Below are 14294 nucleotides of genomic sequence, written 5' to 3'. Positions count from 1 at the left end.
CACAGAATTATGAGTTATTTTCTATTGCTTCGAGCAATGCTTTCGGAAGAATCGTGAGAATTCGGGATCTATTTTCGTCGTTTGTTGGGAAACGCGTACGAAATTGCGCTCTGATTACGCGAACGCGCGGTGCTCCGCGACTTTTTGCTCCTGTTTGGTCTTTACCCCCGCGCGGGGATTCTTGCCCCCGCATTCTGCGCGCGACCCTCGAAAATTCCACGCGGCGCTCGAATTCTGAAGCTCGATTACGGCCTCCGATCGAACGGTATCAAGGTAAACATCTTCCCGCAGCCGAACGGGGAAGTTTCGCGAGTCTGGCAACCCCCGAGAACGCGTTCAAACTCTTCGCGATAAAATGAGGGTCGATAAACCCCTTACCAAAATTAACCCCTTCGCTTACGATTTAATGTAATTTCACAAACGTGTACCGTTTAAATTTGTTCGTACAAGGAATGGCCACGAAAAAGATTAAAACTCGATGGATCACCGGCTGAAAGGAGTCGAAAAGCGTTGATTTTCATATCGAAACGAATCACCTATCACGCTCGGTTAATTGAAATTGAAGCCGCGAGACGGCTAATTTCCCGGGTCGATCCTCTCGTTTTTAGCGGGGAATAAATTCGTGGAAATTCGGCACATCCCCCGCGCGTGTACGGTTAAAAATTCAGGAGGGGCGGGGAGGGGGGTTTGTTCTCCAGCGTGAGGGAATTAATTCGCGGCATCGAAGCGGGGTGGGCGTGCACCGTGAAACCGCTTCTATCTTTGGCTTCGGTTCCAGTTCCTCTGCAGAGGCGAAAGGTAACGAGGGTGGAAATAAAAAAAGGTTGCAGTAGGCAGGGAAGATGAGCCTCTCATTCCCTCTCGAGCGAACCCTCTCTCTCTTTCTCCCTCTCTGTGGCACGCGCGAAGAGGGATGGCACGGTCGCACCCTCTTCCAACGGCTACGACCTTGCTCCAGTAACCTCTTGACCGACCCGCCACGGCCGTCGTTCGACTGCGCGCTCGCTGAAACGAATAAAGCTCGCGTCGCGTTCACCTTGAATCGCCCGGGACAATCGCCACGCGAAAGGAGAATCGCTGCTCGCTTTCTCCACCGATTTACCCCTAAATCCGATCCCCCCTGGCCGCCATTTCCTGACGCTCGCGAGGGCTTCGAAACACCCCCGAGCTTGCTGCATTACGTTAACCCCTGTTCCTCGTTTTCTAGTAAATTATTAGGAATCGATGCTCTCGATTTTATAGTCACAATTTATTCTTCAAAGGTTCCATATCAATGTAGGGTTGCTTTTCGTGATGTAGACTGGGGCAATTTAGTAACCAATTTTAAAATTGGGAAATTTGGATGGAATTTACGATGAATCCGGATGGCAGAAATCTGAGGAAGGAGGAAGATTTGAGCGACGGGCGATCAAAGGTTCTCCTTCATCGAGTTAATTCTCGAGACTCGAGGATCCTCAAGGTGCAAGATTCGCCAGGATTTCGGATGATCAGTCCGGAACGGCCCCGTAAGAACGGAGCATCGGCTTCCAGCTCGTCGAATAATTAATCGAGCACTTTGCTCTGGAGTTTCGTCAGCGCCGTTGGCCATTTGAAATTCTGATTCGCGGCAACGAGGATTCAAAGAGGACGGGAGACGAGGCTGGCAACGTTCGCACGTTCCTTTCCCCTATCAATTTCTCTTTCCTGTTCTGTTTATCGACTTTCCTCCGCCATCGGGAATCGTGTCTGATAAATAATTATGCACGGGCCAACGATACTCCCTTTAACCCGAAGTTGAACGTTCTCCACCCCTTTAAACCACGTTTCTTTTTCGATTATTGAGAATGGACTTGTTTCACTATTTAAAAAAATATACCTAATCTTCGAAAAGGATTCGTGCCCGTTTCAGGGGTGGCTTTTCGAAGGGTCGAGGGGAGGGTTCGATCGTCAAGTTCACGCTTTCAGTCAGCTGTTCCCGCGAGAAAAAGCAGAGGATCGGCTCTCTCTTATGGCACGATAGCGTCGAGAGGCAAAATGCATTTCCACGGGCGATATTCTTATCACGCCCGAGAGATCAAGGGCTGCGCATCGACCAGCCCTCCCTTTTCTCCCTCTTCCAACCTTGGCAGCCGTGTTCAAGCAGCTTCGTGGCAGAGTTTCTGCCGACTTTCGTGACATTCGTGCTCCATCGGACGCAAACCAACCGGCCTTGTAACGCAAAAAGAACGATTCCTCTCTTCTCGTTAGCTCAAAGCGGTCGCGAGAGCGCGTCCGACGTTTCAACGGGATTACGCACCCGGCGCACGAGGAAGATCTTCTTATTTTTATCCTGCACGGGATCGAGCTGTTGCTCGCCAGAGAGTGGAAAGAACACACCAAGGACGATCAGAGAGCAGCCTGACTTCTGGCTCCGCTGGATCAGAGTTGGGCGAATTTTATTCTCGATTCACGAATCAGAATTTTACGTTTGTTCCAGTTTGAAACATAAACAATTAGGTTTAAGAACGAATCTGAAATAAAAACCGAAGGGTTTCTCCCCGTCAATAAATGAATAATAATAATAAAAAAAGAGAAGAAGTAATTTGCCCAACTCTGCTACGGTTAGCATACAGAACTTTGTTCCAAGAGCTATGAATTCCGTTTTAGGGCGAAGGAATGGCCTCCGCCGGGCTTCCCCTTTTAAACTTGCTCCACGATTACTCGGATACATTTGAATTTACGACGAAAAGTTGCTCGTCGCGGAAAAAGACGGGCTCCCTTATCTCGGAGACACATTGCTCGGTAATCTCGAATCGCAATGGCGCACCTGTTTCTGAATAATTGGCTCGTACGTGTTGTGCGTCGTTGCCGGAGACTTTGATGACTTCTGGGCGCGTCTGCCACGGCCGGAAACTTCTGACAATTAATTATTCGCTTATTTAGTGGATCTTCGACCAAGTTTCGCGGACTTTTCTCTTTAAAATATTCTCCTTCCTTTCTACAAAAATCGACGACGATGGAAAAATATTAAATAATAAAATTTCTTTCCAAAGAGGCCGAACGATGTTTTCTAGTTCACGATAGCTTGCGAGGCAGAATCGTTCGAAGCTGTAACGTTAAATTACTTCTCAAACTGTCTACGATTAAACCCTTCCATCGCTTTTGTACTTCAATCCCCATTAGCGTGACAAAGCCGGTTAAGAAACGAGCTTAACATCTCGGGAGCCGTTGTTGTCGGACGGTTCTTTCGCACCGAGCCTGGGAGGGGGTCGGAATTAGTAAATTCGAATCGAAATCAAAGCGATTCTTGGCGTGTAATTGAAATGGAAATTCATCGGGTCGAAAATGAATCTCGTTCGTTAAGGTAGACGAAATTTAGCGAGAAGCGTGTACCGATTGTGGGTGGAAAAATCTTTGTGTACACCTATCTTTCCGGCGACTCTTGTGCATGCGGTTTCGTCGCCCGTGGCACGGTGCACCGGGGTAACGAGTTTAGCTCAAACAAGGGTGGCTCGTTAACCGTTCACCGAGCCTCGCCTAATCCTGTGCAACGCCGGCTCCGGGCTTGAAAACACGGAACGACGATTTCGACTGCCAAACAGACCAAAGACCCCCGCGACATTTCGGTCGAAAAATCAGTGAAATTCATAATCAAACCTACGAATAATCTGGAAATGAATAGGCTCCCCGGAGTTCAACCCCTTAAGTGACAACGATATTAATTTTATTTGTAATAATCGTGGACGCTGCGATAAAATGAAACAGTCTGAGTACATTTGCTTGAGAACAAATCGTAGAACGGAGGGGTTAAGCACGTCGTTATCGTGACTTGGCAACGAAGCGTATTTTAATTTCGATGGCCCTTCAGCCCCAGAACGAGGATGGGATCGAACGTCTTGGAATCTAGTGGAACGCAACTCGACAAACTCCCTCCGCGAGGATTCGATGTTAGAGTCTGTTTGCACAATCTGTTTGTTAATCTGCAAGTTGCGGTGGCGAGGCTTTTACGATAAAGGGTCTCAGATGGCGAGAAAGGGGCCACCAGTAGCGACGATTGTATCTTAATCTGGCTGAAACGAAGCTAGTTCTAGAGGCGCGCTATTTGCTGGAATAATTCGGTTTTTAGCAAGAAACCACGATTATTTTAATTCTACCATCCCTTAACGATTTTTTTCAACCATCGAAGGTACCTTTAGCTCGTCAGTAATGTAGCAAACGATGTTTTGAACCCAAATTCTGTTAAGACATAACGTAGATTTCGATGGGGGTACTTTCGAACCCTCGAACGAATTCAAGGGATGATACAAACAATACCAGTTCGAATCAATCGAAGCAAACGTCCGTGAAAAACACCAATTGGCGTCCAATTAATTTTATGGTCGCGGCTAACGACGGTTCTCGAGAGCTCGCTGCCAGAAATTGGCTAGAAAAATATTATTTTTAGCGCGGTCTCGCGGTCCGCTTGGTTTAACCCCGAATTCGCGGTTCTTTCGTCCCGCGACGAGGCACGAGCAATTGGAATCGCTCGTAGAAGGGAAACGACGTTGTCGAATAACCTAGTTTCACGATTTTTTTTGCTTTTTTTTCTTTTATTTTTTCCCTCCCCCGTCAAGTGGTCCGTCCTCCAATTTGCTTCTCCTCGTGCGCCTCCAGTGTTCTTCGTGGACCCTTGTCGCGTCGTAGGTGCTCGTTAATTCTGGTTGTTTAATGTGGCTCCTGGGGTGGGACGAAGACCGTGGGGGAGGCTCGGTGCGCCCGGAGATTTAATTATAGGCGGTGGTGAACGTGCGCGAGCAAATCAGGAGAAATGTCCTGGTTCACGCACGAAACGAACATCCTGTATACATTTTCACCGCCATTTTTGGCTCTGGTCGAACCACCACCGACTGAAATTATATTTTCTCTCAAAAAAAAAATACGACGAGGGGGACTTAGTTTCTTTAGTTTTTGTTTGTAATGTATCGATTCTGTTTCTTTTGGAATATTTTATACAGGGAGAAATTAATAATCTGTGTGAAAAAGAGAATCGAATACGTGGAATAAAATTTTCCCGTATAATGTTCCGTTTTCGAGATAATTGAATTTACATATTGAATTCTACTTGCCCGGCGCGTCTGACCATTCTACGATGTTTCTACTTGCTCCGAGTAACGGTACTCCAGTGCACGCGACCGTCGTAAATTTTCGATATCCATTTTTCTCGTTAAAGTGTTATGCGCGTAAAGAACTACCAGTCCACTTACAAATAAATAACAACAATAATATTCCTGAAAATATTACCGAAAAATTGCGGCAATTTATCCTGCGCGCCGACAAGAGTAAGAAATAAATAGATCGGTTCAATTTCGTAACGATTCAAATTTATCGTCGCTTTATTTCGACGTGGCGACTTATCGAGTTTAAACAATAAATGGCTTTTCGCGGCCACGATCGACGTTATTGGTACAAATAAAATATCACGCAACGGGGTATGACGTTTTTCAACCCTCGATCGCCCCGAGGAGTTCGCACTCGAATCCTGGAATTCATTTTCCTCCCTTAATTTCGCTCTAGGTTCGAACGAAATTGTAATCGCTGGACGCTGTAATTTTCGTCATTTACGTTACGGCGGATCAATCTATTGCGGATTTTAGTGTATTATTCCGTGGAAATCGACAGACGTAAACGATGCGTGACAGCAGTAAGCGTATTAATGGGCGTAGATTCGAAACGCGTAGCCGGAAGCGTTCCATTTATGGCTCGATTCCCATCAGGAAGGCGATTACTTAACCCGTTATTGGAATTTTTCTTCCTTGGAAAGCTTCAGAAATATAAATTTCAACGCTCCAAACAATGGTTTTAACATCTGACGCGATTGGCTTATTTTTACAAACGGCAATCGATCGAAACAACCTTTTGAGAAAATTTAATTTAATTCAATTTAATTTCGTACTGCTTCGACAAATGTTATGATAACGAGCTGGCGACTGGTTTGCGACTTTTTCAATCCTGTCCCGTGGCTATTCTCCCCAAAAGGTCAAGAACGCAACGTTATATCTGCTTGTCACCGTGCGTGTCGTTCTCTTCAAAGTTGTGCAGCCTCGATAATTTTTCCTATATCGGCGTAAAATTCATAGCGCACGCTTTCAAGGATACATTCTCCAAAAGAATCCAATAAAACAGTTCAAGGATATGCAGTCTCAAAGGAACGTACTTTCACGAATAATACATAGTCCCAGAGAATTCAATAAAAAAAATTCGAAGATCAGAAAAATTCGATAGGAAAAATTCCAATAAAAAATTCATAGGCACATACGTTCGGAAAATTCAAGGACCCCTTTTAAGGAATATTTTCAAGAATACGTGCTTCCAGGAAATGTAATAACGCGATCGAAGGGTACATACACTCGGAAAATTCAATGAATGGATTCGCGCGTAAAGAAAATTCGACAGAAAAAAGTCGCGTAGGCGTTCGGGGAATTCGATAAAAAGATGTTTGATTTTTTTAAGCGTTCCTGATGGGAATAGTGGCCTAATCAATCGCCGGTGCATCGGTGTCGTTCGATAACGGAAGAATCGGTCATCGATTTTCGAAGGGGCAGCCGTTCAGGGCCGCGTACATAGAAAGGAAACAGGAAATCGTCCTCGAAATGACCCGGCCACCGACAAATCCAATTTTATCGCGGTCCTTGGTGAATTACCCACGAGGAAACTCGTCAAGGGACCTCGTTGGGAAAGTCGATTTCGCGGTAATGACTATACTCAGCATTGGCTGTCGTTACCGCGAAACTTTCGCGATAAAGCTCGCCCGGATCCAAATCGGAATGCGAGCGAGGCTCGCGGATATCCGTAGCGTGTGTTTCGAGCCTCGATCGCGTGTTTCACTGTCACAGATGCTCGTCTAATCGCCTAAATGGCACGATCCGTCTTTTAAACGAATTTCCTCCAGCCTTTATCCACAATTTGGCTCCTCGGTTAATTTGCGATAGAACTAACAATATTCTGGATCTAAGGTTCTGAATTTCAGGAATATAAAAAGGATCGAACGATTAGGCATCGTTCTGTACTTTACAATGGTATTTAGAGATTGTTGTCTCTTCTGTTTCAGATTTTCAAAAGCTCGAACGCGAGGCGCGGATATGCAGAAAATTGCAGCATCAAAATATCGGTAAGTTTTGCTTACGCTTTCTTCCTCGGTAAAATTGAAATGTTTAGAACGAAATAGCAGCGAGTGTGCACCGTCGATAAGAATTATACGTCCTTTACGTGCGAATCGTTTCGGGATTCCGACAAATATTGCGTCGAGTTCCTCGAAATAGAGTCGAATCCCGGCGATTTATAGCGTCGTTGCACGGTTTCGATGGTAAAAATTTAATGCACGAATCGGCGCGGAATTCAGGGTGAATTTCCGCGTGTCCATTAAAGCACCGTAACCGTAAAGGGAGGCGTCCAATAGATCGTGAAAATATATTTATTCGAGCGTCGCAAAGGGCACGTGGAAAGCTCCCCCATCGACCCCGACGCCATCGCGTTCCGACCCGACGGTGGAAATTATAAACGGAGAATAACCAGTGGGCAATATTGGAATCCAATAAAGCAACGAGAGTGAATAAACGCGTCGCGTGGAAAACATGGTGGCAAATTCGCCGTTACACTCGTCCAGCTTCGATGGCTCGGGCCTGGTTCTTCTCGAGCTTCTCTGGAAATCTCGTCCACGGTACTTCCCCAAAAAGAATCATCGATATTTGCCACGAGCACCATCTCCCAATGAGTACACGATCTCGATTTCGAATAGTTGATCTACATCGAATTTCCAGGCTTTCTCTAGTCTGGACGCGTGAGAAAGTAGGTCGTTTTTTGGAATTTTGTTACGCGAAAACTATTTGTGAAATTTTTTAGCAACGATTTCCTAAGCTTTGGTCCAAAATGGAGGCCTTTAAAATAATTCTCTTCGTCGTGTTTGCTGTAAAAAATAATACCAGGATTTTGATATTATATTCTGTTATTGTTTTGCAATATTATTGGGTGGCACAGTGGACGTTTCAGCGTAGGTATCTTGCAAGAGTACGCGTTCCGGAGAAATGCAGCTCGCATCGTCGATACCGCAGACTGGTAGACATTTAGGCTCCGAAAGGTCAGCATCCCTGAACGGGCAGCAGGATTACGCTCGGGATTATGGGATCCCGGCGCAGCCCTCGCCCGTTAAACTGCAGCAGCTCGTTAACTAAGTGTCCTCACGGTTCGCTGCTTCCGACGAACCTCGAACAGAGTGCAATTTGCTGAAAAGAGACGGTCAAAGCTAAAGGCGAGTGGCGGTGTTCGTGACAGGTTGCTGTGGTCGGACGTAGCAGAACTATTTCTTATATTATAAGGGTTGGAAATGGAACCAGCATTATTTCCGATCGCCGGCAATTCGTTAAGATCCCAACAATTCACGATTATTTCGCTCCTCGAACTAAAATCGGGTACCTCGTAACGATCAAGGGCAATATTCTTATCCAGATTTTAAAAATTAGTAAATTTTTAATTCGAGCGAAAATCCGCCGGTGAATTTTCATGGAACGGATCGGGGGCGTTGGTTTTACGTTTGGAACGTCGACTGGCAAGTTAATCTCTACCGAAAATTACCCCCTATTCTGACGAGAGACACTCTTCCGAGCGTTCGTCGTATATTTCGAGTTTACGCTTCCACACTCTGGATACTATCGGCCTGTCAAGCGCACAACATACTCTCATCCGCGAGGATTTACGTACTTTGCCCGTTAATTCTACGAACGAAAGGAAATATTATAACTCGAACCACCGAACTCCAGGCAGAATTATGCGGAATTATAATATCTCAAAATGGTGCAATTATCGAGTGCCTCGATAATAAAAAGAACCATCGCCGCAGAGTGCAAAGATATACTCGTGTCTATCGAACAAAGGTGTCTTCGGGGGTAGAAGGGCAAACTACCCCGAAAGGCGATTGTCTCGAGAACATCGAGGCTCGTTTAACGCGGGCGCGCGATGCTAGTTTAATTCCCGCGGAAAATTAGCATACGTCGGAACATCGGCGCGCGAGATACGACCGTATATTCCGGGTTTATGCCTCCGCGTCGTGGAAACTATACGGTCCGCCACGTACACGCGTGCCGACCGCGCGGAACTTCGTCCACGGAGTACAACTGCGAAAGTTTCGCGAGCACGTTGCCCCGACGTCCTTTATGACCACCATAAATCCGACATATGCACGCCGCGGCCTCGCCCCGTCGACTCCATTTTTGCATCCCTCGTCCCCTCGACGGAACGAACTCGGGGGGAAAGAAAACTGCAACTTTTCCACCCCCTCGGAAGTCATTAAGCCTTGTAGAAGCGCGTCGAGAGTTACTGGCTGCAGCGCGCGACGAACGACACCATTTTGGTTCCAAAGATATACAGGAGTCTTTCAGATGTTAAGAAAATTCAAGAAATTAAATCCAGCATCGGTCGAGAGCAATGTGGTTTTTTATTCTCATTATTCTCGAATTAATGGCGGTGGAAAATTCGCGGACGCGACGGCGCGGAAAAAAAGCGACGGCGCGGAACGCGGGAAAGACGAGCGAGACGGATCGTATCGGTTACGCCGGGAGCCAATCGCCTGTATGTAACTCGGTGTTCGGCAATTCCCTGGCTAATTACCCGTGCGATTCGTGCCTCCGTGGATAATTAGGCTGGGCTCGAACGTTTGCGACCACCTGTGTACATCCGCGCTCGTACACGCCGCCCAGATCCGAGCAGAACGCTTTTATCCGCGACGTCGCTTGGCCCGTTTCACGATGGTCTTTGCGGGGGTTTGGTTTGATCGTGCGACGTTTGGATGATGAAAATTACTCGCGCGAGACTGCTCCTCGAGTTCTCCACAGCCGGTGTTCGATCGAGAGATTTTGATGGTCAAGATCACGAGAAATTGCAGCGTGGGCGTGGGTCGTGATTAGAGGTCTTATCGAGTAGAAGTTTCTGTGACTTATTTCTTTTAATCTGCAGTAATTAAATTCCTTTGTAAATATCTAAGTGTGATCTTGACTTCGTCTACAATTCATGTTGCATTTGGAGATTGTACCAGAGCCTTCCATTATGCACAAACAGATTTATTAATAACAGGTTTCACACTCCAAACGAACACTTTTGCGGATGAAATTTGTTCTCCCAGCCCATTGCAGGCGATAAAGATAAAATCCCTGAAGTAGCTTACACGAAACTGTGTCCTTAATCGCGAGTAAAGACGATCGTCGATAATTTACCATGCGATAACTGGTTTTCCTTACAAATTCGTGACCCCGTTCCGTGATCAGCGAACGCCGTTTCTCAAAGGTCCCCCGGTATCTCGAGGTAGCCTAATGTCCAACTACCGTGACCGAGCTATTAAACCAAAGTTCAGACGATACCAATTAATCGAAGATACTTGGCTGCCACGGAGCCAAGATTGTTCCCTCGGGAGACCAACAGGGCTCTTTCGCCTCGCGCTATTATCGTTCGCGTGCCAGACGCTCGCACGTGGAACAGACATTACTGGCGAATTAACCGTACGCGAAATGGTCTTCCCCGAACGATCGGTATCGCGACCTTCCCTGAACGGAAAACCGTAAAACCAGATCCAGGAACCCTGTAACACGTTAACTGCCACTGTTCCTCGAAACCTCTGCCAGATCATGCTTCACGGAACCTTCGTTAATTTAGGTTGGGTATAATCGAAACGCTCGATACGTGGATATCGTCGAAATTCAGTCCATTTCGAAGTAATCAATTATAGTAAAATTATCTTTGGTTGCCAAGATAAGATTCCAAAACTTTGTGTTGATTTTATTATATTTTTATTATATTATATAAAAAATTGTAACGAGTTAGACACGTTATTGTACGCCAAGGGGTTAACTTTATCGTACCAATTTGAGAATTATGTTACCGCGTCGCGTATATCATGCACGTTTACTGTAGAAACTGTTACCATGAAATATGTAGAAACATCATAACTTACCTGGAAATAGTGTCTCGGAGAGTGATAAACAGGAGAATGTGACAAGCATGTCCGACTCGAGAGCACCACAAAACGTGAGTTGCCAACTGTTAGGAACCGAACACAATGAAGCCTGTCGGGTTGCAGCGATCGTTTCGCGGCGTTATTCGTGGACTCGAAACGTCTCGAAATATCGAAAAATGCAAAGAAAACCGACGGTGGGGAATTTTAGAAATTGATAAACCCCGAGACTCGACTGGATTCTGGCCAATTCGTGTCGTAGCCGGGGGGGAGGATGAAATTTTTGGACGTGCCAAGCGATGCTCGAGAGGCAGCCGTGGTTTTTTGCAAGATCAACGCTAAGGGTGGTCCCTCGAAGAGCGTCGACGATGCACGGATAACGGGTTAGAGATATAACAGGTGTCTGAATCGCTTCAGATTTAAAATAGACTCGCTGCCTCGGCTAAAGAGATTATCGCCGAGCTCGCTTGCTCTTTGTTCTCCGACGAGATTCGATAATCAGATTTATGTATTTTATTTTTGCACGGTCGGGGAGGGAGGATCGATGGCCTAGAAATTTGGACGGACGCAGACCGTGCTGAATCGGGATCGAGATTAGAAATTGTGGCTCGGGGATGGACGTCTCTTGACGATACTCTCGACGTTCGATTCGATACATCGCGTTTAAATACACGGAAGTTATATGAATATATAAATTAACCCGTGAATGGTAAAATCTGATTAAATGGAACAAGCATTCTTCGATGTAACGATATATCTGGCATGTATGAACAAGTAAATTGATATTATTACGATCATTGATGTATTAATATTACAAATTGGGGGTTAATGACATCTCCAAATCGTATCAATTTATACTTTTCATGTTTACTCGGTATTTAATTCTAATTAGCTGCAATTTTTTAGCGAGGACAGTGAACTCGATGACTATAAATCGTAATCGTGGTTCAGCGAACCATTTTACAACGCATTCGAAGGAGTCGCTCGTGGGATTTAAACCCACGCGACACGCGTTCGACGCGAGCATAATTGGCCGTGACCATGCTCGCAGTCCAGCCGCAAATGAACCTAATTAAACGAAACAATAGCCACCGTTCGTAACAGAGTGTTCGCGTGCGGGTGAACTTTACGCGATACCGATCAGAAAAACTGACGTGCACCGGCGTATTTGCTCTGATAGTCATCGAAAGCGGTAACACGTGCCAACCACGACAACAACAAAAACTGTCAGCACACGCGTTACTTTTTGCCGTCGAACAAGAAAAACAGCTGTCCCTTCGCAAAGAGATTTTTCAAATACTCCAACGAAAAACCCATTGGATTACGTCTGAAACGTTCGAATATTGAATTTTATCGTATCGAAACAAATGAAATTTTAATATTTGATCGTTCAAATTGAAGAAGAAAATATTCCTATATTTGCGTTATTTGAATAATACGATTTCTACCGGTGTATTTAAATATTACATCCTGCCATGAACCGATTATCAAATCACGCGTACAAATGAAACGTTGTGGCTCCTGAAATCAATAATTCCGACAAGCTGATGGATAATCTGCATGTGTATTAACACGTATAGAATAGAATTGTTCGTAAACGTGTACAAATACAGCGATCCGTAATAGGTTGACTTTCTTTGGAATAGGTATCATACTGCTCTATTGAATCTATTCAAACTTCTAATCATTTTGGTACCAATTACGTAATTTCAAAGTATTTCCCGACGAGGATACGTTAATGCAGGCAAAGATCGGAATTATTCAGAGTTTTCCGACGTACGCGAGGCTCTGCCGCTGTTTTGGAAAATGTAGGTTCGCGTGAACGGTGAACCAGAACGCCGGGGCGTTCGATTGTTCGCGGAACAATGGCGAAGAATGTAGAAATTTGCGCCCTGTTTCGTCGAGAGTGAGAAACCCCGCGGCACGCCAATTAATGTTTTTATTAATCGGCTGAATGGAACGAAAACTGGCGGGCGTCCCCATTCGGGACAACGCGAGCGTGAAGAGTCACGGTCGAGTGAGTATCTCCCGCCGGTCTTTTATTCGTTTGTAAACGAATTTCATTGATCTGGAGGGAGGGAACTGTCACGAATCCTTTCGCTGTATAACCGACGCATTGGCCAGAAGCGAAACTATTCGCGCGACGCCGCCGGTTCGTGGTCCCATTCAGAGATAATCGTTCGCTTTGTCGGCAACTTTTCTCCCTCCCCCACCTCTCGGAAAATGGCCGCGTTAACTCGCGCGAGAAGTCGAAAAATACCCTTCTATCCATTCCAGGACTGCCACGCACGATCACTGTTACCGACAAAATTATATTCGTGCTATAAAACAGATTATTCTCGAACCACCAACCATTCTAAATCAAACTATTGGCTCGAGTCACGAGTAACTTTATTTCTTTGTTAAAAGAGTTACTCCATTATTAAATACAACCTTTGTTTTTCTGTACATGGTCGTCGCTATTGAATTTTTAAAGAATGGTAAATCAGGACGAAGATACGAGTACGCGATCGACAAAAGATGTCGCGTGGGGCTCGGTTACGAAGGAAGCAAGGCGGAAAGTGGATGCCCGAGTATTGATCTACGGTCTTTCCGTCGTGCTTTCGGCCCTCGAGAGATCCCAAGATGCTAGACGAAACTGAAAAGAGTAACACGCACAGAACTCTGAATCGAGACTCGTGTCGCAATGATCGAGATATCGAGGAAACAGTCTCCTTGGTTGGTTCGTTGGACGAAAAAAAAAATGGGGAAAGGTCGAGTTTGGTCGAGAGAAAATGTTCTCCTTCGCCGAGGACGGTCGTAGGTGTCGCAAGACGAATTAGAAGTCGATATCTCGCGGTTCGACGACAAAAGCCGCGAGTTTGTTAAATCGGTCGAGTCGATTCCATAATTCATAAGGAGTCGGGGTTTCTTTTATTCATGGTACCGCTCTATCCATCGACTGGACGTGACCAATGAATTACCGTGTCCTCTTCTGCGGCCCGTTTCCATCATGGCGTGTACGGGCTTACGTCCGTCTCCAGTCAACAAGTGATACCTATCGATCCTTCTCCGACCGTTTCTCGCCCCCGTTTCCGTCTCCTCGATCCGTGTATCCATTTTGTTCCCTTCTCTTCGCCTCTCGCGTTCGTTTTCTCGATTACTGGGTCAGCTGCCACGTTATACGTTATTCGCGAATAAAATTTGCCCGGCCTCGCGTCGCAGATTGCAGTTTCGCGAGTTATGTTTCGCGGTTTAGACAACGTTCAACTCCAAGAAAGTAAACCGCGGAGTTACCTTGAACTTTGTGCGCGTATTAAACCTCGGAAGCTGTTCGAAATACAGGATGATTCTGGTAATTAGGTCACGCTGCAGCGAAAAG

The 14294-nt window shown here is 45.8% G+C and overlaps 1 protein-coding gene across 7 annotated transcripts in view; it reads left to right on the top strand.

Annotated features, from left to right (window-relative positions):
* LOC122396323 (calcium/calmodulin-dependent protein kinase type II alpha chain) overlaps positions 1–14294 on the top strand; it is a 127999-nt gene that overhangs the window by 48761 nt on the left and 64944 nt on the right. For all 7 annotated transcript variants that reach the window (XM_043394617.1, XM_043394626.1, XM_043394634.1 and 4 more), the window contains exon 3: positions 7046–7105. In XM_043394617.1, the coding sequence (XP_043250552.1) occupies positions 7046–7105 (60 nt within the window). The remainder of the gene's footprint in view (positions 1–7045; positions 7106–14294) is intronic.

Source organism: Colletes gigas, unplaced genomic scaffold (assembly GCF_013123115.1).
Source record: "Colletes gigas isolate AHSC1104 unplaced genomic scaffold, ASM1312311v1 Colletes_gigas_Sc00001, whole genome shotgun sequence".
NCBI lineage: Eukaryota > Metazoa > Arthropoda > Insecta > Hymenoptera > Colletidae > Colletes > Colletes gigas.
This window is presented reverse-complemented; position numbering and strand designations above follow the sequence as displayed.